This window comes from Nyctereutes procyonoides, unplaced genomic scaffold, assembly GCF_905146905.1.
Source record: "Nyctereutes procyonoides isolate TBG_1078 unplaced genomic scaffold, NYPRO_anot_genome, whole genome shotgun sequence".
Taxonomy (NCBI): domain Eukaryota; kingdom Metazoa; phylum Chordata; class Mammalia; order Carnivora; family Canidae; genus Nyctereutes; species Nyctereutes procyonoides.
The window spans coordinates 46,136,993-46,163,377 of record NW_026575043.1 but is presented as its reverse complement, the minus strand read 5'-3'; the positions used below and the strand labels follow the sequence as shown (position 1 = coordinate 46,163,377).

The window sequence follows — 26,385 nt, the reverse complement described above, 5'->3', positions numbered from 1 at the left end:
AGAAACAGGCTCCCCGCTGAGCAGAGCTCAATCCCAGGACCCCCAGGGATCGTGACCTGGGCCGAAGGCAGCCGCTTCAGCAACTGAGCCGGGGCCCCTTTTTGTTCTTGACTTGACTTTTTAAATGACAAGTAGGAAAAGTGTATCTAGCTCCTGGTCTGTTGTTCACTTTGACAGCTTTGTGAATCTTGAAGACTCCTGTCCCTATTTGCTAAAGATGAGCCAGAGTTATGCTGTAGCTAATTTACTGGCATTTCAACCTAAAGCAAGGTTCTCGACCTTGACACTACTGGCACGTGGGCTGGTTAATTCTTGGCTGTGGGACCTCTCTCGGGCATTGCAGGATGTTCCACAGCGTCCCTGGCCTCTACGCACCAGATGCCAGTAATAGCCCGGTTATAACAACCAAAAACGCCACCAGCCACTGCTGGATGTTTCCCAGGGAACAAAGCTCCCTGAGAACCACCAATCTAAAATGTTCTTTATTCTTTCATCTCCAGCTACCAAAGAATACCAACATGTAACCGCGTAGATAAATGTTGATGTGTATAGATAAAATAATGGAGAATTATTGAGGACAACCTCTCTTGTCCTTTCAAATATCATATGTGGGGGCCTGTAAGTACCAAGTAGGCCACTGTTGGCTGTATGGTAGCCACAGACGGCATGCTGTGGCAATGAGCAGACCTGCAGTCCCATGCGGAAGAGGAAGGATCCAGGGTGAGGTCCTGGATTTAAAACAGCAGCCAAAGACTAAGCCCTCTTCCCACTGTGGGTCCTCTGATGTTCACCTGTTGATTCGCTGGAAAAAGGCAAAGTACAGTCTCCCTGTATATGGTGTCCTGTCAGGCCACACAACTATGGATGTGAGGAAGAATAAAAGCAGCCAGGGATCCTGGTCAGGAGCATCGGAGTGCAGGGAAGACAGGCCTCCAGCTTGACTGGGAGCAGGAGCAGGTGGGGAGTTTGGGCTTGGAGCCCTCAATGTGTTAGATAAGACAGCTTTCAAAAACTGCCCAGTGCTGCCTTCTAGTGCCCATTTTCCCAGTGGACTGATGTTTGCCCTGTGAGCAGTCACTTCACCTTCTGGGGCCTGGATTTTCCCCTCCAAAAGACTGAGGGTCATGAGAGCTTCCTGCTCCACGGGGGCTCGACTCAGCAATTAGTCTCAGGTGAGGAAAGCAGTGGGACTAGATCAATAAGGAACTCAGTAGCGAAGAAGTGATCGTTGGCCAGGCCTTTCCTCCCCACATGTGTATAAACGACATGACCCTACTGGGCAGGGGCAGGGACAAGAAATTCATTGGAATGCTGGGAGCCCATTATCATTCAGTCAAAATATCAAAAAGCAATCTTAAGCTTTTCTTCCCATATTTTTTCAACTCTGATACCGTTTTTAAAACTCCTCGTTACTATATAAGCTTAACCTCTTTCAAGGACTTTTCCCTCCCATACCCCCAATCCTGCTGTTCTCAAGAATCTAAGCAACCACTGGACTAGCTCCCCTTGTAGCACAAGGGGCCCAGAAAGTGGTGACACCAAATCCCTTTCCCCTGTGCTACAAGTTGTGTGCAGTAGCTCCTCAGGCACACACCTGATTTGGGGGTGGCCGGCCCATCCTGCAGATCCAAGGTGGGCCCCGTGGTCTCGCTGGGTTTGGGGTTGTGCTGACCGGGTTTGTGCCCAAGGAGGTGATACTTGTAGATGTCCATCATCAGAAACTCATTGAACTGTACGTGCTCATGCCGCTTCAGGGGCGTGCCGTGGCTGGACCAGCTCAGCCGCTGGAGGTGGATGCACAGACACTGAGGGAGCTGTGGGGTGGGGGTGGGGGGAGAGAAACCGGAAGTGGTCGAGTGTTGGGGGCAACCTCCCACCCCACCCCGCAGAGCAAAGCTGACAAGGTATGTGAGATGGGCTCACCTTCCCTAGTTTCAGCTGTTTAACAAAGGTGGTCCTCTGGTGTTCCACCTTTTCCCCATTCAATGTCCCTTTGGCTTCAATCTGAAATAAAAGAAAACCTCTGCAGAATTTCTTGAAATGAAACATCTATGGAGAGCCACAGGCCAGGTTTGTGTTACACCTGTATTCAGTTGGCACCTGACTTTGACCCGCTAAAGGAGCTCAGCTACCCAGTTAATCTTGAGTTATTCTCACTGTTTTAGTCATTAAGTAACAGTGACAGTGGGTCCAAGAGAAATGACAGTGTGATGCTGAACTCTGAAACAGGTGCATCATCTATTTTCTTTCGTGTCTTCATAAGTTCTCCACGTGGTTCCTCTTCTTCAGAGGATGGCACGTGAATGCTCAGGAGAGTCAGGCAGGTGAGTGTCGGTAGGGCAGGGTGCGAGAAGAGGAGTGGTGGGGGGGGTGGAGGTCCCATCTCAAAGCATAGCACTCACATTTTCCCTGTAAACATTCTAAGGATGAAGTAAAACTCATCTGGGAAAGAGCTCTGGTCCATGGACTACTGATTTCCTAGCCAGGTTACGTAGCCGTGGCTGAAAAGACCACCTGGGTATAGCCAGAAGAGCACAGGCCAATAGTAAGTGGTGGTATGAGAGGTGCTATATCAGGACACACAGGCTGGCTGCAGGGTGACACTGAGGGTTAGAGGCATACCTGCGTACAGTTGTCACATACGACATCTCGCACGGATTCTGATGAGATAAAGTGGTGAAGGCAGTGGTCCAGGGTCAGCGGATTCCCCTTTAGCACCGGAAAACAAAATTCACGATTGTAATTCAAAGGCAAGCTACATTGAAACTACTAATGGATGGCAATGTGATCCCACAGCCTTATTTTTGCTTATATAGGCAAATAGTCACAGATGCAACTGGATGTTCCCTGAGCAAATATGGAGCTCAAAGCATCCTAGACTTGTTCTTATGAGTAGATACAAGACTGCGAGGACATAACACTAACATAACACTTATGGAGTTCCACACTGTTTTAGGTATCTTTGAATTTGAGATTAATATGGAGGATGGGGGAGCCAAAATTCCTGCAGCCAGAGAAAAAAACATCTACTTTCTTCTCCCTCAAAATCAGGCCATGGCACCACACAAAATCACCAAGACAGTTCAGCTAACCATGTGTCTGAGTAATGCATAGTACCTCAGCTACAAAAAGTATCTCAAAGCCTGCTGGATTTCAATGTGTCCAAAACAGACCCCAAATAAACCATCGCTTGGCTTGGTACATACCCACGTGGCAGCTGGAATACTCAGTGAAAGGCTGTCGAAGGTATCAAATCGAACAGGACTCTGAAACAAACATTGCAGAAAATCCAGAAAGGATGGAGGTTCAAGTCAGAGCTTTAGAGATGGGAACCATACATGCCTACAAAATAGTTTAATATTTAGATGCCCAATGCTGACATAATGAAACACAGTATACTTACCTACAAGCAAATTCTAGGACAAACAACACTGTCAGCGTAAGAGATACAGTAATACCAAAGGGCAGCTTATAAGATAACTGTAAACGCATATACCTGACCCAGAAATGTAAGGGTTTTATCATTATGAAATAACCATGGACAAAACTATAGGGGATGTTCATCAAGGCATTATTTATAACATCAAAATGTGAATAACTGAAATTTCTAGGGAATGATTAAATAAATTATGTCATGTCCACAGGATAGAACATTCTATTAAAAATAGCATAGCGGGGACATCTGGGTGGCTCAGCAGTTGAGTGTCTGCCTTCGCCTCAGGATGTGATCCCAGAGTTCCAGGATCGAGTCCCGCATAGGGTTCCCTGCATGAAGCCTGTTTCTCCTCCCTCTGCCTATCTCTCTGCCTCTCTCTCTGTAGCAAGGGGCACCTGAGTGGCTCAGTCAGTTAAGTGACTGCCTCTGGCTCAGGTCATGATCCTAGGGTCCTGGGATGAAACCCCACGTTCGGCTCCCTACTCATTGAAGAGTCTGCTTCTCCCTCTATCTGTTTCTCCCTCTGTCTCTGCCTGCATCTCATCCCCCTGCTTGGGCTCCCTGTCAAATTAAAAAAAACTTTTTAAAAAATTCTTTAAAAAAAAACAGCATAGTAATGTGTGAGTATACAGAAACATAGAAACATGTTCCTGTTGGGTTATTAACTGTAAAAAAAACCCAGATGATAAAATAGAGTAAGGGTTGCTGCATTTTGTGATGGCAGAGGAGCTTGGCTAGACTAGCTCTCCTTGAGATAATGCATATAAATTCTGGACCAAAACAAAACACAACTGTCTGGATGATTGAAGAGCTACTGCCAACTCTTGGGAAAACAGGAACTCTACAGTGAGATTTGCATTGTGTGACTTTCTGCCTGAGGAGGGTACTCCCTGGTCTACACAGTTCAGTGCTGGGTAGCAAAAAGCCTCGGTCTTAAAGGATGGAAGTATCAGAAGACAAAGTTCAGGGCTGGTAGAGAAGCTGGGGGAAATCCCAGAAAGAGGGCAGCCACAGACAGGATGACCCCCCAAATCGGTGTTTAAACCCTGCCCGATTCCAAGGCATACACAGAGAAACTTCAGAAGCCTGCAAAAAGCAGAAGCTAGGAGCTGAAAAAACTACACTGAGTTTGCTCCCTGATGTGGGGAGGACAGTTTGGCTTTGAATTCAGCCAAGTTAACTGCACTCAAGAACAGAATTCGTTATTTTTCAGAGAAACAGAACAGGATCCGAAGTCCCTACTATAATGTTAAATATGCAACAAAAAAAATAACTAGACATACAATATAAAGAGGAACACATGACCCATGGTGAAGGATTCTATGGATGACTTGGATACTGAAATTAGCACAGGGACCTTAAAAAGAATTATGATCAATGTGCTCAAGGATAAACAGAAAGAAAGTTATTTAGTCCTGGAGGCAAATAGAGTCTCAGCAGATGAATGGAAATGGTGAAGAACCATATGAATATTATACAACTAAATACAACAATAACTAAAATGAAAAGTTCACTGGACAAGCAAACAAAGTGAAGATGAAAGGAGTCCATGAACTCGAAGACAGGTCCACGGAAATTATCCAATTTGAAGGACACGGAGGAGAGGTTGAAGAAAAATGAACCAAGCCTCAGCAAGTTGTGGAACGATATCAAACAGACCAACAAGTAGACAATGGGGCATAACAGCTTTGGAAAAATAATGGCCAAAAGAAATGTGCAAATTTGGTGAAAACATAAAGGTACAGATTTATGAAATTCAGCAAATTCCAAGCAAATAAAATGCAAATGATACCTGGGCAAAGAGTGGACAAACTGCCAAAATTCAACAATAGAGAGAAAAATTTCATAGGCAGACAGAAAAAGAAAAATGACACTTTACAAACAGGAGGATGATATGAGTGATATGGGCTGTGCACTAGAAAAGGTGAAGACCAGGGGTGCCTGCGTGGCTCAACTGGTTAAGCATCTGCCTTTGGCGTGGGTCATGATCCCAGGATCCTGGAATTAAGCCCCAAATTGGGTTCCTTTTTCAGTGGTTAAGTCTGCTTTTCTCTCTCCCTCTCCAGCTCCCCCTACTGGAGTGCTCTCTTTCTCTCTCTTTCTGTCAAATAAATAAATGCAATCTAAAAACAAAACAAAAAAAAAGAAAGAAAAGAAAAGAAAAACAAAAGAAAAAGTGGAGGCCAGAAGCCAACAGAACAATGCCTTTAAAGTGATGAACTGGAAGTAAACAAGCCAGGCATACGGGAACCTCCTCCACAGTTTGGGGGTGAGGAGTGGCTGGGAGACAAGATGACCCTGAGATGTGGGGCCCTGGCTCTACTGCTCTGTAACTTCCTCAGGGGGCTCTGACTAGTGGAAAGAGGGGTGGAAGCTCAAGAGCAGACAAGGTCTTTGAGGATTTGGCTCCGCCCAAAGGGATGATGTCACCCTCACATGCACCTGATTCCGGGGGCCTATCTTCCTGCTTTGATGCCACATATCACATGTCAAGTATTCTTTGCCTATGGTCAAGTGCAATCTGTAGACTGCTTCAAATGCCAGAGGTGACCATGGTGAGGATCAGAAGGAGGTGCACAATCAGCAGCAGGTGCATGGGTCGGGGGACAGTGGGGAGCAGGGAGGGAAAACAGTGTTATCTAGAACAATTGCTGGAAATTCACCGGCCACTGCTTGAGAGCCTGAGGTGGTGAAGTTGTGAGGTTCCTTTCACCCCTGCCAGGTTGCTCAAGAACAATGCAGCTTTCAGAGCTAGTGGGCAAGGCATGGGGAGCCACTGCAGTAAAGACTCCTGGAAGGTCTGATTTCCGGCACTACTCTCTACCTTATTGTCCCCTTCCTCTCCCTCCACTGATAAACAGCAAGTCAGCTGTGGGAGGCATCTGGATGTAAGGTTTCTGTGTACTGTAAGATGATGCAAAGCAATTGCTACCAGACTCTGCCTGGCTCATCTTCCCTTCCACAAACTGAGATGACCTTCCACAGTCAACCACTTCCTAACAAGACACCATGACTGGAAACATAGGTGCCAAATTACTTCAGTCAAAAAAAAACACAAATAAATCAAATCAAACCAAACCCAAACAACAGCAACACTGTCAACCCTCAAATCTGCACCAAACAAAACTTCTTAGGGGAAAAAAAGGCAAAACAGAAGCATTTTTCATATAAATGAATACTAAATTAATTTGTTGCCAAGAGAGCTGTAAGAAATGTTACAGGAATCTTTTTAGGCTAAAGGGAAAAAACATCAAATGGACTTGGGACTAAAGAGGGGCCAGAGAACACTGAAAATGGCAAATAGAAAACATTTTTAATATTTTTCTTTTAGGGATGCCTAGGTGGCTCAGCAGTTAAGTGTCTGCCTTCAGCCCAGGGTGTGATCCTGGAGACCAGGGATCGAGTCCAGTATCGGGCTTCCTGCATGGAGCCTGCTTCTCCCTCTGCCTATGTCTCTGCCTCTCTCTGTCTCTCATGAATAAATAAAATCTTTTAAAAAAACCTTTTCTTTTAAATTCATATAACTGTTTAAAGCAAAAATTATGATAGTATTGTAGGATTATAATACATGGGTGTAACATAGATGACAAAAAATGGAGTAATAGGGCAGCCCCGGTGGCGCAGCGGTTTGGCGCCGCCTGCAGCCTGGGGTGTGATCCTGGAGATCCGGGATCGAGTCCCACATCGGGCTCCCTGCCTGGAGCCTGCTTCTCCCTCTGCCTGTGTCTCTGCCTCTCTCTCTGTGTCTATGAATAAATAAATAAAATCTTTAAAAAAAAAATGGAGTAATAGAACTCTTCTAAGTTTGGAGTAAATATACCATGATGTGTGAAAAGTGCATGATGTAATCACACACACACACACACACACACACACACACACACACACATAAATGTAAAAAAGTAGAGCTAAAAAGCCAATGGAGGAATTACAATGGAATACTAAAAAATATTCAATTAACCCAAAGGAAGGCAGGAAAGGAAGCACAGAGGAGCAAAAAAATTATGAGACAAATAGAAAACAGTGAACTAGCAGACCTAAATCTAACCACATAAATACAAACCAATTAAAAGGCAAATTGTCAAACTGAACCCAATTATATGCTATCTACAAAAGCCACACTTTAAATACAAAGACAAAGTTAGGTCAAAAATAAGAAAACAGAAAGAGATATCCTATAGAAATACTAGTTAGGGGTGCCTGGGGGGCTCAGTCGGTTAAGCAACTGACTCTTGGTTTCAGCTCAGGTCATGATATCAGAGTCCTGAGATCAAGCCCCAAATCAGGCTCCACGTTCAGCAGAGAGTCTGTTTGAGAGATTCTCTCTCCCTCTACCCTTCCCCCTGTTCACACACACACACACACACACACACACACTCACACTCTCTCTCTCTCTCTCAAATAAATAAATAAATAATAAATAAAATAAATAAGGAAGAAAGAATAAGGAAGAGGAGGGAGGAAGGGAGGGAGGGAGGGAGGGAGGGAGGGAGGGAGGGAGACTAGTTAGGTGGAAAGTAATCAGACAAAATAGACTCCAGGATAAGAAGTCTTCCCAGAGATATTTAAGGAAGAAACAAGACTGATCTTAACCAAAGTCCTCCAGGAAATAAAGGAAGAAGGAACACTTCTCCCAGCTCATGGTACGAGGGCAGTATAATCATCATAACAAAACTTGACAAGACATTACAAGAAAACTGTAAGACCAATATTCCTCCTAAACACAGACACTAACCTCTTTTAGACAGTATCAGCAAATCAAATCCAGTAATATATGTAAAAAATTATAATCACAATCAAGTAGAGTTTATTCTAGAATCATAAGGTTAGTTTAACATTAGAAAAATCAATCTGGGATGCCTGGGTGGCTCAGGGGTTAAGCTTCTGCCTTTGGCCCAGGGCGTGATCCTGGAGACCTAGGATAGAGTCCCATATCAGGCTCCCTGCAGGGAGCCTGCTTCTCCCTCGGCCTATGTCTCTGCCTCTCTCTGTCTCTCATGAATAAATAAATAAAATCTTTAAAAAACAAAAGAAAAAGAAAAATCAATCACTATCACTCAACATAAAAGGAATAAAAGAAAAACATGACACTGAGTGAAAGAAGTTAGTCAGTCGCAAAGGACCTCATGATTCAGGGCATAGGAAATGTCCAGAATAGGCAAATCTATAAAGACAGGAAGCAGGTTAGTGGTTGCCTGAGGCTAGAAGAGCAGGGGAAATGGAGAGTAACTGCTAATGGGGGAGGAGGGGGGAAGGGTTTGCAGGGTGGGAGTGGGGACAGGCTCAGCAGGGAATGAAAATACTCTAAAACTGATCAAGGTGACAGTTACACAATTCTCTATTTTTGTATTTAGTTGGAATTTTTCAAATAAAAATTATTTTAAAATGTTGAAAGCAAAACAAAAACTAAAGTAAAAACAAAACAAAACAAAAAAACCAAAAACCCAACCAAACCACAGAATCTGTTGTGCCTACCGCAAACATACAGACCCAAACTAGACTCAATTCCTGCCAATCCACAGTTGGTCTGCTGCTCTCTGAGAAGATGCCACCTGAGGGTCAAATGACATGTGGGCCCTGCCTAAAGGGAGGTGGTCAGTCCACAAGTGCACAGAGCCCAGGTGACTACAAATGCCATCTACCAATGTCAGTCTACATTCTCCAGATGCTTCATGAGTCTCAAAAGAAAACCTTGCCAAAAATATCAAGCACTGGTATTGTATTTACCTGGTGTTCACAGTGTTTGCAGACCATGTTACTCGTCAGCCTTCCATGGAAAGGATGCTGGGATTTCCAGTGATTAGACGTGGGATGAGGTGACCCTGAAACACAGGACGTGTTTTGCTTTGCTATCTCTAGCCGTTTGGCACCAACTCAACTCACTGTCCTATTCAGTGTTTCATAGCAACTCCCTCTTCAGAAACAAATGTTCCTGAAAAGTAAACTGAAATAGCTTTCCATCAAAAAGACAACCCATTTCCTTCACAGGAGAATTTATACAAGTCCTTAAATGTGGTTTCTGTATAGTGGCTAGGCCACACTAAAGGAAGGAGTTTCTACTATATGTTACCTTGAATTTAAATAAAATCTTGAGGGGCACCTGGGTGGCTCAGTGTTGAGCATCTGCCTTTGGCTCAGGTCGATATCCTGGGGTCCCAGGATTAAGTCCTGCAACAGGCTCCCCACAGGGAGCCTGCTTCTCCCTCTGCCTATGTCTCTGCCTCTCTCTGTGCCTCCTCTCATGAATAAATAAATAAAATATTTTAATAAATAAATAAAATCTTGAAAGGAAAAAAATTAAATAAAAAAAGAATTTGTTTTGTTGAATGTGTTTTCACCAACACTCACTTAACATGTTTGAGATGTCAAAGGAAGGATACCACAAGTGAACATTCCAGAAAGTGAGATAAACTTCTAAAAATCATCAGAATAAGCAAAATCTGAAAAACTGGGATTTCTTTTTTTTCTTTCTTTCTTTCTTTTTTTTTGGATAGGATGGGAGTTGGAGGAATCAACAGTGTGGGAAGCTAGTCAGAAACACACGCCCTAGAATCATGTGGCCCTGGGCTCCATCCTTGCTTTGCTTTTTATTAGTTTTATAACCCAGGAAGTCACTTCTTCTCTGTGAGGTTTGGTTCACTGGAAATGGGGACAATTATTAACCCATTATCTCCATGATTAACTCCACACCATTGCTCTGAGGCTTAAATGAGATGCTACGGTGCCTGGCCAAAGTTTGGGGCTCAAAAGATAATCATTGTTATTACTACTGATGCACAAAGGAATTCACGCGTCTTTTCCTTAAGTTTAGGTCTTAAGAAAACAACAATCTCCTTCTAAGGAGGACCGTGATCATTTGCTGAGGATATGACCATTTCGGCTTAAGAAGTTCCTCATGAGATCAATTCAAGAAGGTAGAAAGAAAACTCTTGCCTGAAGTAGAAATAAGTCCATCACTTTTTCCGAGGCATTAAAACTGAGCAAGGCCTCAGTGTGAGGCAACAATTCAGGATGGCCCAAGGGAACCAACGCAAAACTGTTTCTAAAACCCAAGTCCCTTTGCAAGTACACGCAGTTCAAGCTGGATAGGATGTCACCAGAAAAAAAAACGGTGTTTTGTTTTGTTTTTAAAAAAACAAGCAAATCATTGTCATATCTCAAATGTACCCATCTTATGTGTTACAGTTCAAGGGGGATGATTACCTCTTGTGCGGCAGGTTATTTGCTTAGGAGTTATTTCTGGCTGCTGCTGTAGGGAAAGAAAGAAAAAAACACACTGAGAACCCAGCTATGATCCCTTTTACCTGCCTCACCCTGCTCCTAAAGCTTTCAAGTTTCTCTGTGGATTTCATCACTTACACCTAACTTTTAATGAGAGATCCTAAAAGTAGCCCTAATGATCCTCTCTGGTTGGTTACTGTACCTCATCCTTCATCAAATGCTATCAAAACACATTTCCTCTCTCTGGAATATGCCCCTCCCTTCATTAGGTAACTTGAATCAACTCCCTAATATTTATAATGTTCCAGGGAAATAAGGCTTCATTTAGTATTCCTTTGGTTCCTGGTCCCCTCTGTTAAATAGGGGGAAAATACCTTTTCTTCTCAAAGCCAACACAAATTGCAGCAATTAGTCATTTTAAAGAGCCTAGACACCCCTAACCAGTCACCAATTGCAAAGTCTGCAGCTTGAGACAAACACCAGCTCCATGCCCAGTCTTGATTTTTACTGAGACTTACTTTTGAGTTCAGGGTTATACAAAAATTATACATATACTTATACTTCCTCTACCTAGGAAATATGCACAAACCTCACACATGGATTGAAAATACTAATGGCTTACCTCCAGGGAATGCACATCAAACAAATGTGTGACCCGGGGCTGCCGATCCCGCTCATCTTCCAGGGAGGACGTAATGACATGGAATAACTCGTGTGCATCCTGTCAAAGGGCAAAGAAGGTTCAGACGGGGCGGACACAGCATCAGGAGTGCTGCTCTGTGGGCCGCCAGGCAGATTTCCTGCACCTTTCCACCTCCTCAAGGCCCAGCCCATTTATTTTTTATTTTTTATTTTTTTGGTCCAGCCCATTTAATGGAAATTTATATCCTAGATATTTTCACAACAAAGGACCTTAACTAAGGGGCCCAAGAGGAGAGAGAAGGAGAGCAAGCTGTAGGGGGCCTTCACACCACCTGTCTCTGAGCCTGGTTCAGCTCTGGCTGCCCCTCCACTGGACTACTCCTTTTTTACTGCTAAAATACACACACGATGTTCAGGTGGCCATTTTTACCATTTTTAAGCGTACGAGTTCTGCAGGGCTAAGTACATTCACACTATTGTGTGATCATCAGCACAGCCCATCCTGTGAACTTTTCTACCTTTCCCATCTGCAACTCTGTCCCCCTCAAACACTGACTCCCCACTCCCTACCCCAGCCTCTGGGGGCCACTTTCCTACTCTGTCTCAGGCAACCTGGTTACTCTCGGGATCATACTGTGTTTGTCCTTATGTGACTGGCTTATTGCACTAAGCTCAATGGCTGCGAGGCTGATCCATGTGATAGCACATGTCAGAATTTCCTTCCTTTTTTAAAGTTGAGTAACATTCCATTGTGTGTGTATACATAAGTATGTCCATGTATGCATACTCTATTGCATGTGTACACACACACACACACACACACACACACACACACACCGCATTTTGCTTATCCATTCATGTGTTAATGGAACCTGGGCTGCTTCTACCTTTTGGCTGCTGTGAATAATACAGCTATGCAGGGACACCTGGGTAGCTGCCTTTAGGTCAGGTCGTGATCCTGGGGTCCTGGGATGGAGTCCCACGTTGGGCTCCTTGCAAGGAGCCTGCTTCTCCCTCTGCCTGTGTCTCTGCCTCTCTGTGTCTCTCGTAAATAAAAAAAATAAAATCTTAAAAAAAAAAAAAATACAGCTATGCATGTGGGCGTACCAGATTCTGTGGAAGTCCCAACTTTCAATTCTTCTGGGCATACACCCGGACATGGAATTGCTACAACGTATGGCAGGGGGCAGCTCTATTAAGGAGCCTCTCTCCCCAAAAGCCAAAGCCAGCCCTGGCTCTTCTGGGATGGGTAAGTCTCTCCTCCTCCGAACTCAGATGGCACTGAACCTGCTGGGCTCTCCCTCCACTCACCAGGGTGATCTTTTAAGAGGCAAATGCCTTTACTCTTCTGCTTTCAAGTTCCCAGTGGCTTTCACTGGTGGGGTAAATCCCCCCTTTTCAGCTGGCCCACGAGGCCTGAGGACCTGATCTGGCCCCTCAAGCTCCCTGCCCCACTCGCCACGCTGCACCCTGGCTTCCTTCTGCTCCATGAGCCAGCCATCAGGGCCTGCTCTTCCCTGTGCCCTCGCCTGGGAAGCCCACCCATATCTTCACACAGTTGCCTCCTTCTCATCCTTCACATTTCTGCTGAAAAGGTACCTCCTGAAGGAGACCTTCCTGCAAGGATCCTCCCTGACATAAGCCCCCACCCCCTGCCACCTCCTGCCGGTGCAGCGGCAGTCCTCTACACCCAACACATACCCTGAATCATGGAGGACTCTGTCTCCCCTGCCTCAACACCAGTCTGAACCAGGCCATCGGCGGCCCGGACACCTACAATGGCTTCTCAACTTTCCTCTCTGCTCCTTCTGGCCCACTTTGACCCCTCCAGTACAGCATGTCTGTTCAAACAGACCAGGTCGGAGCAGACCCTGTACAAGGCCGCCAGTAGCTCCCCACTGCACACAGTAGAAGCCCAACTCCAGTCCAGGGTGGCTGAGGCCCTGCATAATCGGCTCCCCGCAACCATCGGAGCCCCTGGCTGCAGCCACGCTGGGCTCCTTGCCCTTCCCCAAACACGGCATCCTCAAGGCTCTCACCCTGTACGGTCCTATCTGGAATATTCTGGCAGCCAGCTCCTCACAGTTCTCCCTTCTTTTTAGACTTCAGCAATAACTTAACATCTCCACAAGAGCCTTCTCTACCTAAGGGAGTCTCCCCACTGCTTTTCTCTACCACCTCCCCCAACTGTACATTCCCCCCCACATTCTCACTGGCACATCTTATCTTATTAAGATAAGCATGCTTATCTTCTTGTTAACGCATCTTGAAATGGCTTCATTATTGGCTCCAGTTCTCCACCAGAATATAAACTCTCTGCGAGCAAGAGCCCTGTAGAGAGTGATGGGAGATCCCAAAGATCAATAAGGCCCTTGAGGGACAGATGTGGCAGCCTGGCTATTTTATCTAGCTGTAGTGCTATAGCCTGAAGAAGGCCCAGCTTCTCCAGGGAGGCTCACAGACAAGGCATCTAGACCAACCCTTCAAGCAGGAACAGGGGTTCACCAGGGAGAGAAATGCCAAGACAGGCTGGAGTCAGACCCAAACCCTATTCCATCACAGTGAATCACGGAAGGATGTGGCCCTGAGAAAAGGAATGTCTTGAGAAGAGGGCAGAACTTCAGTGTGCACTGGAGAAACTGATTGGCTCAAATCCTGCCTCTGCCACTAAAACAGCTGTGTGACTGTGGGTGCATCACTTTGCTTCTCTGAACCTCAGTGTTCTCATCTGCAAGATGGGGACGGTAAGAGTGAGTCTTTTTTTTTTTTTTTTTTTTAAGAGTGAGTCCTTACAGGGTTGCTATAAGGATGACAGTAGAGAACCCCCATGAGGCAAACACCTGGCCCAATACATCCCCCACGGCTCTAGCTCTAGACAGTGAGAAGTGGTTGGCAGTGTAAGTCTACTGTTGACTAATGAGATCAGTAATAATCAAGATGAGGGTAAGGCCCTGGGCCAGAAGCTCTGATGCATTTAGAGAGGAAGAGGCCAACGTGGAGCCATGCTTGCCTCTTTCCCATGCACACTACAGCTTAGTGTGGCTGCAGGCTGAAGCTTACTTTCTAAGGTAAAGCCACCTGCCTCTCTCTGAAGGACCCAGGTGTTCCCGGCAACCAGTGAAATGCAAAGTCACTCAACAAAAAAGAGGCAAAAAAAAAAAAAAAGAATGAAAAAGAGGCTCATTCTTTGGCAACTATGTGTTTAAACCCTATCCTGTTAACCTCTCCACCCACGGGGTAAAAAAAAAATAAAAACAAAAGGCTGCATTTCTCCTCTGATCATGAGAATAGGAACAAAGTTCATGATCTGGTCCCAGAATACTAAACCATCCCAGAAATGTAAACTCCAACCAGACAAGTGCAAGGTCAATACTGGCATTTATTCCTCATGGGGCAGCAAGGTGACTAGTTTTCTGCCACCATTGCCAGCTCAGGCCCCAATGCATTAGTGAGCAGGATTTTGAATGGGGTGTTCACCTGTTCTTCAAATGAAGAGATCTGCCATCTGTACATCCTTAAGACATCCAACAAGCAGCTTGCATCTAAGACCTCATCGTCGGTGACTTCTTGGCAGGATAAAGCTGGAAACCAAAAAGGTAATGTAATTATTAGATTTACTAACCTAACAACAAACCAGGAAACCTACCAGACCACACATCAAAGCCAATTATGCATTCATCTCACTGTAAAGTTTACCTTGGAATTATAGTTCTCTCATTATTCCTCTTTGTAGCTTTACCCAAGGATTAGAGGGCTGTTAGGCACCACGCATTTACTGAATGAATGTGATTTTTCATGAGCCTGTAGTATTTAAATGAAGTAACTGATTCCAGCTATTTGAATTGCCATCATCAATATATATATAAATCGTTGACTCCCTTCAATAGGACTCTCTCTGGGGCCAAGGGGCCTTCACTTGTGTTTGTCTGCCCTCAAATTTCTGATTTTCATAGCAAAGCAGGAAGCCATATGTGTAGCCTGAAAGGGGCTGCTGAGTAGTTTTCTTTTCTTTTCCTTTTTTTTTTTTTTTTTTTAATGTAGGCTCCACACCCAGCATGGAGCCCATTGCGGGGATTGCATTCATGACCATGAGATCAACACCTGAGCCAAGATCAAGAACCAGACATTCATTCAACTGAGCCAGCCAGGCACCCCAGTTTACTTTTCAACCATAAGTAGAATCAAGCTTAATAAACAAAAATTCAAGTTTGGTTTATGATTTGAGTTTATAATTACAGCTACATCAAGGGTTGACAAACTTTTTCTGTCAAGGGTCAGACAGGAGATATTTTTGGCTTTGGAGGCTCTGCAGCCCCTATCTGACTCTGCTGTTATAGCACCAAGGCACCCATAAAGAGCAAGGAAATGGGCGGGCTGTTGCAATAAAACTTTACTGACAAAAGCAGTGACACAGATGTGGCTCACAGGCCATAGTCTGCTGGTTCCTGATCTTGCTCATGGCCCCTTCCACACTATATTTCATTGGACTGGTATTGCTAGAGTGTGGGAGATAAAAATACAGGGGCCTGCCACCTCAGTACAGCTTCCCAAGTTCAATAACCTCTAGGAGAACTAAACCAGCCTCTTTCTTCTCTTTGCTTTGCAATTAGTGAACTTGAGACCTTCCTTTGAATCCTTCAGGCTCTGGCTTGGGAGGTTCTTCAGCAATACCACCTCCATCCCTACCTGGTCTTGGTGGGACCCTGGGTGGTAACCTGTGGAGAAGCAGCAGCCCTGGTAGCCAATGCTAAGTCCTGAGGCTCGTCTGATCACTGTAGATATGCCCTGGTGTCAGATTTGAACCCTCCAGATTTGTACCCTCCTTCCCTTGTTCCTCCTACACTCCTCAGGTAGCCTGTCTGTTAGCTTTTAACCTCCTAAGGAAAATTTGAATGTCCCCTTTAGCCTAATTTTGCCTAAAATGCTGTGGGGAAATTCAGCAGTGTCTACTACTTTTCATATCCTACAATTCATATTCTAGCAATCTGACTTTCTCAGGATCTATGCTAGGGAGACGGGCTCGTGTGAACTAGGGCACAAACAATAATATTCACTGTGGCCTGTTTACACCAACAAGGCCCTGGAAGCAAATAACTAAATAATATTATCTTGCCCATATGGATACTGTGCCACTGTGAAAGTGAATGAGGTTTGCAGATCACATATCTGCTAAGGGACTGAGATCCAGAACATATGAAGAACCTCTGAACTCAACAGTGAAAACAAAGACAACCCAATTCCAAAATGGACAAGGGACTTGAATAGACATTTATAAAAAAGACACACAAAAAACAATACACACAGCCAGAAACACATAACAACTCCTGTTCAACCTCACTTATCAGTAGGGAAATGCAGATCAAAACCACAATGAGATTTCACTTCACACCCATGATGGCTACTATCCAAAAGACAGACAATAACGAGTGTTGGCAAGGATGTGGAGAGTAGGAACCCTTCGTGCACTGTCAGAGGGGTGGGAAATACAAAATGGTACAGCTGCCCTGGAAACCAGTATGATGCATCCTCAAAAAAATTAAACAGAATTACCATGGTCCAGCAATTCCCCTTCTAGGTATATACCCAAAAAAATTAAAAGCAGGGATGAGTAGATACCTGTACACCCATGTTCACAGCAGCATTATTCACAGTAGCTGACGGTGGAAACAATCCAAATGCCCCTTGACTAATGAATGAACAAAAGGTAGTATGTACATACAATGCAGTATTATTCACATTAAGCCTTAAAAAGGAACAGAATTCTGACCCGTGCTACAACGTGGATGAACCTCAAGGACATCACGCTGAGTGAAATAAGCCAGACACACAAGGACAAATACTCTATGATTCTACTTCTATGAGATACAGAGTCAAACTCATAGACAGAAAGAAGCACAGTAGTTTCTGGGGTCTGGGGATTGAGGAGAATGGAAAACCATTGCTTGTCGGATAGAGTTTCAGGACGGGATAATGGAAAAGCCCTGGTGAAAAGAACAGTGGGTGTGGTTGTCAAACACTGTGAATGTACTCAATGCCACCCAAATGTGTACTTAAAAGTGGTGAGGACGATACATCTTCTGTTACGGAAATTTTACCACAATTTTTAAAAACTGGGTGATGGGGGCAGCCTCAGTGACCCAGCAGTTTAGCGCCGCCTTCAGGCCAGGGCGTGATCCTGGAGACCTGGGATCGAGTACCGTGTCAGGCTCCCTGCATGGAGCCTGCTTCTTTCTCTGCCTGTGTCTCTGACTATCTCTCTTTCTCTCTGTCTCTCATGAATAAATAAATAAAATCTTAAAAAAAAAAATTGGGCGATGGGAATGAGGAGGTTATCCACAGAAGACATAAGACCAATAAACTCACAAAAAGAAAAAAAAAAAAAGAATGAAGTGGGGCTACCTGTACTGAAACAGATATCTCTCCAACACGGATATGATTCTGTTATTTGGTTATGCAAAAACATAAATGAAAATCAGTATGTCATTTCTATGGGTGCTTAGAAACTTATCAAAATGCACAGAAAACAGTCTGGGAGGATACACTTGTATTTTACTTTGGGAAGAAACGAGGGGAACAGGATTAGGGCAATGATAAAGGGAACTGTAGCTTTATGTGTGATGCTTTAATTTTTTACAAGGAGAATGTATTCATGCATTACTTGTCAAATTACAAATCATCTCTGAAAACCAAAATAAATGACCCTGAAAAGCAGAAGCAGGGAAGGGAATACAGATTCCAGGTGGAGCCACCCAGGCAGGCTCTGGTTCCCAGCCCCGCATCATGCATGTGAGGAGGAGAGCCAGTGGTCACACCACAATTCCTGAACCTGTGTTATCTGCCTGTGTACACATTTCAGCTTTCCGCTAGGGAATGGTATTTTTTTAAACAGGGTAGTAGAAGAAATTCTTTTCTAATCACTTGTTATACAGAAGAGCAGAACTTGGGATCCCTGGGTGGCGCAGTGGTTTAGTGCCGGTCTTTGGCCCAGGGCGCGATCCTGGAGACCCGGGATCGAATCCCACGTCGGGTTCCCGGTGCATGGAGCCTGCTTCTCCCTCTGCCTGTGTCTCTGCCTCTCTCTCTCTCTCTATCATAAATAAATAAAAAAATTAAAAAAAAAAAAAAAGAAGAGCAGAACTTGCTTTCTGTGTCAGGCTGAGATCACCTGGGAATATATCTCAGTGAAGCAACAGTGAGTCGAGTGTTTTTTAAACCCAATTTTTTTTTCTGACTGTGAGAGTCATGCCTGCTGTTTAGAGCTCTAGAAATACTGTTGTTTCGTTTTCATGTTTCTGAGAGGTCAACTGCATAAGACCAAAATGGCTGTGGTGAACATTTGGGTCTTTTTCTGTCCAACCTTTATCTGTGGAAATCTTTGCTTTGCTGAAATCAAATTACAACATATTCTGAACACTGTTTTTTTAAACTTAACATTATAGCCTATGCCCCTCCCACATTAAAAAAACCACAACAAAAACAACAAAAAACACTTTACAAAGGTGATGCCTAATAGCTACATAATATCCCATTGACTGACTGACCTCTTGCTGCTGGACACCCACCAACTCTCCTCCCAGGCCCTTCCTTATAACCAGGTGCTGGGAAATCTTTGTGCACCTAACAGCATTTCCCCAAATCGTGTTCTGGGGCATGTCCTCGGGATGTTAATTGGCATTATGGAAGGAAAAACTATTCTGCGGGCAAAAAAGCTAGTTGAAAAATGAAGTGGGATGGGTGATTTCTTCAAACCCATTCCAAGCCTGTCTCCACAGAACTCTCCCAGCTCAGGGTTGCTGCTCAGCCACTCCTGAACTCATCTGCTCAGAGAGCGCCATTTCAGGGGTGTCTGGGTGGCTCAGTGGTTGAGCCTTTGGCTCAGGTCGTGATCCTGGAGTCCTGGGATCGAGTCCCGCGTCAAGCTGCCTGCATGAAGCCTGCCTCTCCCTCTGCCTGTGTCTCTGCATCTGTCTCTCTCTCATGAATAAATAAATAAAATTAAAAAAAAAAAAAGAACTCCATTTCAGGCTAGTGTCAACCACAGTCTACTGAGTTCCTAAGTCAAATGGTCTGGACACTTTGTATCACCGTGTAGTTCCAAGCTGCTTTCCAGAAAGTTGGCCCTGTGTCACACCACCAGCAGCACATTTGAATATATTGTCCAGCAGCAGGGCAGGGCTGGGGAGTTTTCAGTCTTTGCTGATGGGTAAAACAAAGCTAACCTCACTGTTACATTATTTCTATTTCTTCCATTTTGGCTGAATTGAACAATTGAGTAACTATTAGACGCTTGTTATATCTACTCAATACAACCTGCACTATTTCTGCACTATTTCTTCTGCGAACTACCTTATTTCTTAGGCTAAGACACTTCTTTTTTCTAAACTTTAATAAACCAGAGTACTTCATACAATCAAAATACTTAAGCGGCATGGATCTGTTCTCTTTTCTAAAAAGCTGTTCATAAACTGACAATTTTTAAAAGAAATGGTTACATCTTTAATTTTTTTTTTAATAGCTGTTCATATCTACTGGGCCCTTGGTGGTTTTGTTTGTTTGTTTCCATGATGATCTACATGATCTTTTTTCACACAAAAGCTATTAATCCTTCACTTGTCATCTGGGCTGCTGCTTTCAAAATGTACACAAACCCCTTTAAATTCCCAGCCAGATACCTTTGAGGAGGTGCAACAGCGTTAAGGATAAATACTGGTGGGGTGAGGTCTCCTTCTGATCCCTGGTGTACTGGGTGGTAAACTCTTCCAGCCACTTGATGAAAGCAGGGCAGGCAGACAGGCCTTGTAGCAGGGAATTCATGAAGCAGGTGTTCCCTAAGTTGACAAGGCCAGGCACCAGTCCTGAAAAAGGCGGGGAGAAGAAGAGAAAAGCACATCACATTGGCCCAATTCTTCTTTCTCTCCCATTCAGGAGTCAGACTTTCTGTACTGGAGCCTGAAACTGAAAATCCCAATCTCACAAAGTCCTTATCCACACACATCAGGGGGCCAGGCATCCTGTCCGTACCGAGCCCTGGTCCTAGGGCTGCTCCCTCAGAAGCCTGTGACAACAGACATGTCTCCTATCATGTGTTACTTCTGATCACCACCACGGTGTCTGACACAATTTGGTTGACGCTGAGTATACAAAAACACTTCATAACATCTCTCTCTCTCTCCTTTGATAAGAAAGCAATGTCAGAACAGAAGAAAACAATTGTTTTTTTGTTGCTCCCCAGGACAATGATTTTGTTCTTGTAATCAGTTAGAAAGACACCACCATAGCAATTCTGATCAGTCTTTCTGCAAAGAGATCAACAAAATCTGACATATTTCCCTTTTCTGCTGAAATATTTTTAAAAAACTTTTTATTATAAGAGTTCTTAAACATGCACAAAAGAAGAGAGGATATATAATCAACTCCAATCATAACCACCCCCAGACCTAGCAATGATCAACCATTTTGCTCTATCAATCCCTTTTTTGGTTTGCTTGCTGTGGCTGAATTTTAATCGACATATCTGTTTTAAAATAAGGAAACAGAGTTTTGTATTAAAGATGTTAAATGGAAACTCTTACAAGCTTACTAGCAGCTACTCAGTGAAACCACAAATGCATCACACAACCAGTCAGCTGTGCTATTGAATAACATGAGCGCCATATAAAGAAGAACAGTCAGACAATTAAGCCATGTGAACTTTTTCATTACAGAGCATGGCTCAAACTCAAGATTTTAGAGGGGAAGAGACAGAAATCTTTTCATTATGGGACCTAAAGTAATGAGTCATTAAAATTAATTTCTGTTTAAAAGAAAGTACTGCCCCAAAACTGGAGATCCAAGAGAACAAAAATACCTCCCCTTTTTGTACTGTTTTAGAATAATAACGGGTTGGGTCAAGTCTGCAGACTATGATATAATGACCTCATTCTTACCTTTTCTACGCTTCTTCCTTTCTGTAATGGGACCCCAAATCACATAGATTCCTGCGGCAAGAGCAGCAGCAATTCCACCTATAACACCCCAGTTCTTCATGACTTTATATCTAAAAAGGAAAATAGGTTTACTGTCTTCCCTCATCACAAACACAATATGTGTAAATACAGATACAGGTATGAAGAAATAACATTTCATTAAAATAACCGACTAGTCCACCAAACACCTAACTTTCAACTTGAACTAATAATATAGTATAGAATTATGTCTTGAAAATCAGCATGTTTAGACATTAGCATTTAAAATCTAAGTCAGGGCACAGAAGCCCCATCTCACTCAGAGAGGAGGCCAAGGTTCTCTGCCTCCCATGCTGCCACTATATTGGCTACCTCAGGGACTTTGCACTGCTGCTCCCTCTGCCAGGATGCTCTCCTCCCTATCACTGCATGGCTCTCTCACCTCCCCTTCACTTCTAACCAACAATTAGAACTTGCATTCCTCGTCTCTTCTACCTAGGTCTGGATTTTCTTTACGTTCTTTTTCTTCTTCTTTGTTAAAGATTTTATTTATTTATTTGACAGAGAGCACAAGAGCATGCACAGCAGAGGGAGTGGCAGGCAGAGGGAGAGGGAGAAGCAGACTCTCACACAGCAGAGAACCCAATGCAGAACTCAATCCCAGAACCCTGGAATCATGATCTGAGCCAAAGGCATATTCACCAACTGAGCCACCCAGGTGCCCTTTTTATCACCTTCTAACATAACATTCACTTATCAGCTACGGTTATTGTCTGTCTCCCTCACTGGAGAGCAAAGTCCCCGCAGGCAGGGATCTTTGTCAGTTTTGCTCACTGACATATTCCAAGTCTCTAGATCACACGTGGCACCTAAGAGGTTCCTAATAGTATTTCCTGAATGATTGGACACTGGAGAAAACACGTATAAGTGAATTTATCTTTTAGATTACTAAACAGGGAGAAGGCATACAATATTACGGATGATATTCTAAGTATTTACTAAATTAAAATTTTCTTAACTCGAGTTAACTCTTCACTTAAGCACTTAAGTTATTCTTTTACTACAAAGACATTTCAGCGATTTAAAACATTGCTTTTATACAAAGTTATATATTTCCACCAAATAAACAACACATGTGTGAATATATATATGTGTGCCAACAGATAACTGTAAATGAGCGCTTGGTATGTGTATATGTATATTCTTATTCCAATATTTGGATCATGTGACTATTGTTCTGAGTTCAGCTCAGTCAACATCAATTCAATTCAATGCTAGTAACTCTGTCTACAACATCCACCATCTTCCTGTCGTAACCAATATGATACATAACTGCTAACTGAATTCCAATAAATCTTTATTCTCCCCAAGATAAAGTCAATAGAATGTGCAAAGAACTTGGTTAAGAAAGGGGTGTTGCGAGAGGCCTGGGTGGCTAGGTGGTTCAGCATCTGCGTTCGGCTCAGGGCGTGATCCTGGATCCGTGGATTGAGTCCCACATCGGGCTCCCTGCATGGAGCCTGTGTCTCCCTCTGCCTATGTCTCCACCTCTCTCTGTCTCTCATGAATAAATAAATAAAATCTTTAAAAAAGAAAGAAAGAAAAGAAAGAAAGAAAGAAAGAAAGAAAAGAAAGAAAGAGAAAAAAAGAAAAGAAAAGAAAAGAAAGAAACGCGCCCCAGGCCAAAGGCAGGCGCTAAACCGCTGCACCACCCAGGGATAGAAAGAAAAGAAAAAGAAAAAGAAGAAAAAGAAAAAAAAAAAAGAAGAAAAAGAAAAAAAAAAGAAAAAGAAAAGAAAGAAAGAGGTGTTGCATTAACCTGGTTCCATTCTGGCTCTTGCTAGTCCTTAGAGCATTGTCTTACCTTCTCCAGCTCAGCTTTGTCACTTGTACAATGGGGACGACCATGAGACCTAGCTCATGGAGTTCTGAGACTAAGCAAGCACTAGAGCAAAATTAAGGGCCTAAGAAATGCTAGCCACTACAATTATTAAGTATCATTATCCGAACTTCATTCATTAATTCAGTTATTCTTGAATTTCTTACTGCATTACTGTGCTGACTTCCATACAACAGGTATATTAACCAAAGTGCTAGAAAGGTTAAAAATAAAACAAAACCATCATTGAAATTCTAAAGCACTTTACAACTGCTTTAAATCCCCTGAACAAATGCTAATATTTAAGGGCGCATACTATATGCCAGGCACTGTGATAATCTTATCTCATCCTCAAAACAACCTGACAGAGATAGTCTCTAATATCATCTTCATTTTCTTTTTCTTTCTTTTTTTTTTTTTTTTATTTATTCATTCATGAGAGAGGCAGAGACATCGGCAGAGGGAGAAGCAGGCTCCCTGCGGGGAACCTGATGCAGGACTTGATCCCAGGACCCCAGATCACGCCCTGAGCCAACGGCAGACACTCACCACTGAGCCACCCAGGCTTCATTTTCATGGAAGAGATGTAGCCAACTTGGTCAAAGTGAGAGAGGCAGCGTGGATCTGAACTCATGCCAAGTCTGTGCTTAAACCTCGTGAGGGAAACTGAAGGACAGAGTGTGGAAGGGGGGAGAGGTCTTGCCCAGGTCCTCAGCAAAGTATAGACAAAAAACCCCAGGGTCAAATGGTGACCCCGGAAACCCCCATTCCTCTGCAAACTGACAACACAAGGAGGGCAGTGGGGTCCGGGAGTTAAAAAAGATCTGTCTTCTCGCCCATCTCCACGGTGAGGTCAGCTGCAGGGCCCCAGGCAAAGCCGTCTCGAGGCCTGCTTCCCATCTCCAGAATGGGGGCACTGGACAGGATAGCCACTGAGGGCTCCCGGCCCTGGAATAAGAAGCTCTTTAAACCTGCACCGGTTCCAGAGGAAAAGAAGCTAGGCTGAGCAACAGGTCTCAAGTCATTTAGGGTCAGGAATGGGGGTGCAGCGTTCAGCCCTCGGGCCTGGAGCCCATGGGAAGATGAAGAAGAAGAGAAGGGACATTGGGACCCTGATAGGATCGGGGCCCCATACTGCCGGGGTCCCTAGCAGGAATGGGAGACCCTACCAGGCCTCCAAGCCTCTACAGGTGAAGGGGTCCTGATCTGTTCCGGGCCCCTTGCAAGATAGGGATTCGCTAATAAGACTGAGGACCCACGCAGAATAAGGGATCGCTGTCTCAACTGGGGGCGGAGGGGCGCGGTAACAGGGATCGGGGTGCCGGCGAGGTGGGGGCAGGGCGAGCCGGTCCGGGTTGCCCTGCAGGGCGGTGCGAACCGCGGCAGGGCTGGGGAGCTCGGCGACACTGGGGAACGGCGGCGGCCCCGCGGCTGGGGCGCCGAGCGGGACTGAGGGCTCCTGGGAGGCCTGCGAGGCACCGAGAGGTCTGAGGGCCGCCGGCAGGATTCGAGGCTTCTCAAGCCGCAGGGTGTCTGGAAGTTCTGGGGACTAGGACAGGGCTGGAGGCGGCGCTGGCAGGTGGGGGGGGGGCTGAGAATTCGGGGCGCCGGCGCAACTGCGGAGGCCCGACAGAACGGCGTTGCCGAGCAGCCGGACGCCCCAGGCCCGTCCGCCCACCCTGAACGCGCCCGACGCCGAAGCCTCGGGGGGGCTCGCTCCCGCCCCCGGGGCGAGGCGGGCGCCGCGACCAGGCCGCCCCGGGCCCAGGCTGGGGGCCCCGGGCCCCCGGCCCGGCCGCCCCGCCCCCCAAGGCTCACCTGACCGCCGCCCCGGTGCGCAGGAAGCGCTGGATGGCGCGGTCGGCCGCGGTCACCGCCGCCTGGGCCCGGGAGCTCAGCATCGCCGCCGCGCCGGAGACCCGCCGCCGCCCCCGCCGCCACCACCAAGAGGGACCTGCGGCTCCGAAGGCTCCCGACGCGGCGGAACCCGCCGCCGCCGCCCCACAGCTCCTCCGGGGAAGGCAGGACGGAGGACCGGCTGCCCCGAGAACCGGAAGCGGCTGCCGCCCGAGAACCAGAGCGGACGGACCACATCCTTGTTTTCCCTTCTCTCCCGCCCCGCCTCCCGCGTCCTCCGCCCTTAGCAACGGGCGCCGGCGTCGGTTGCCGAGGGAGGCTCTGCGGCCCGCAGGCCGGCTGGGTTATCGACTTTCTCCCTGGCTCCGTGCATCTTAAATACAGGTGTCCCACTTCCAGCTCCTGGAGTCATTAAAAAAAAATTCTTTTCGTTATGAAGAGGGCAGTCCCGCCCGAAAGCGGGATCAGGCCTCGGCCACCCGTAGTTCTGGTGTTGTCAGAGTGGAATTAGGTTGCAGAGGAAGGGCCTTTAGAGAGCACGTGGCCCACCGCTGACCGCGTCCTTCGAGAACCCCGGCCTTTGATAATAGCCACCAAACTCACATGCATTGGTAAGTACGTCACATACGTTACTCGCATTCAACCTTCACACCAACCCTCACATGACCCACACTTCTTAGGAGGCAGTAAGCAGCTCGCACGTGGTGGAAACGAGATGGGCCGTGAAGTCTGTGTCTCCAGAAGAAATGTAAGGGAGGCCACATGTTACATTTCCTAATAGCCTCATGAAAGTTAAAAAAAAAAAGAAAAAGAAAAACTAATATGAACCACAGCTTTTACTTGACCCGATAAGTCCAAAATAGTGTCATTTGTTTGTAAAGGTTATTAACGAGATCATTTTACATTCTTTTGCTGTACCAAGTACATCTGGTTTTGAACCAGGTGCTTTTCCTGAGCTCTATAACTGCAAATGGCTGGTGGCTACCACATTAGACAACACAGCTTCTAGAGCCTTAGAACAGAGAGAATTGGTGCTCCTTTTTAAGATTATTTTTTATAAAGATTTTATTTAGGGATCCCTGGGTGGCGCAGCGGCTTGGCGCCTGCCTTTGGCCCAGGGCGCAATCCTGGAGAACCGGGATCGAATCCCACGTCGGGCTCCCGGTGCATGGAGCCTGCTTCTCCCTCTGCCTGTGTCTCTGCCTCTCTCTCTCTCTCTCTCTCTGACTATCATAAATTTAAAAAAAAAAGATTTTATTTATTTATGAGAGACACACAGAGAGAGAGGCAGAGGGAGGAGCAGGCTCCGTGCAGGGAGCCAGATGTGAACCTGGATCCCGGGACTCCCGAGATCACGCCCTGGGCGAAAGGCAGGTGCTCAACCACTGAGCCACCCAGCCGTCCCA

General features: G+C 45.4%; 1 protein-coding gene across 3 annotated transcripts in view; it reads right to left on the bottom strand.

The window, feature by feature from the left end:
• USP30 (ubiquitin specific peptidase 30) overlaps nt 1-25,284 on the bottom strand; it is a 28,754-nt gene extending 3,470 nt beyond the window's left edge. Inside the window, exons 1-12 of one of the 3 annotated variants that reach the window (XM_055322449.1) lie at nt 24,941-25,020; nt 23,672-23,788; nt 21,226-21,335; nt 19,972-20,154; nt 14,777-14,880; nt 11,280-11,378; nt 10,640-10,685; nt 9,164-9,258; nt 3,207-3,266; nt 2,623-2,709; nt 1,924-2,004; nt 1,595-1,814 (exon numbers count right to left, since the gene is read on the bottom strand). In XM_055322449.1, the coding sequence (XP_055178424.1) occupies nt 1,595-1,814; nt 1,924-2,004; nt 2,623-2,709; nt 3,207-3,266; nt 9,164-9,258; nt 10,640-10,685; nt 11,280-11,378; nt 14,777-14,880; nt 19,972-20,154; nt 21,226-21,325 (1,075 nt within the window). In that variant the 5' untranslated portion in view covers nt 21,326-21,335; nt 23,672-23,788; nt 24,941-25,020. Of the gene's footprint in view, nt 1-1,594; nt 1,815-1,923; nt 2,005-2,622; nt 2,710-3,206; nt 3,267-9,163; nt 9,259-10,639; nt 10,686-11,279; nt 11,379-14,776; nt 14,881-19,971; nt 20,155-21,225; nt 21,336-23,671; nt 23,789-24,940 lie in introns of all 3 variants that reach the window. The other 2 variants (XM_055322450.1, XM_055322448.1) reach the window with 2 other exon arrangements.
• Between the last annotated feature and the right edge of the window lie 1,101 nt (nt 25,285-26,385).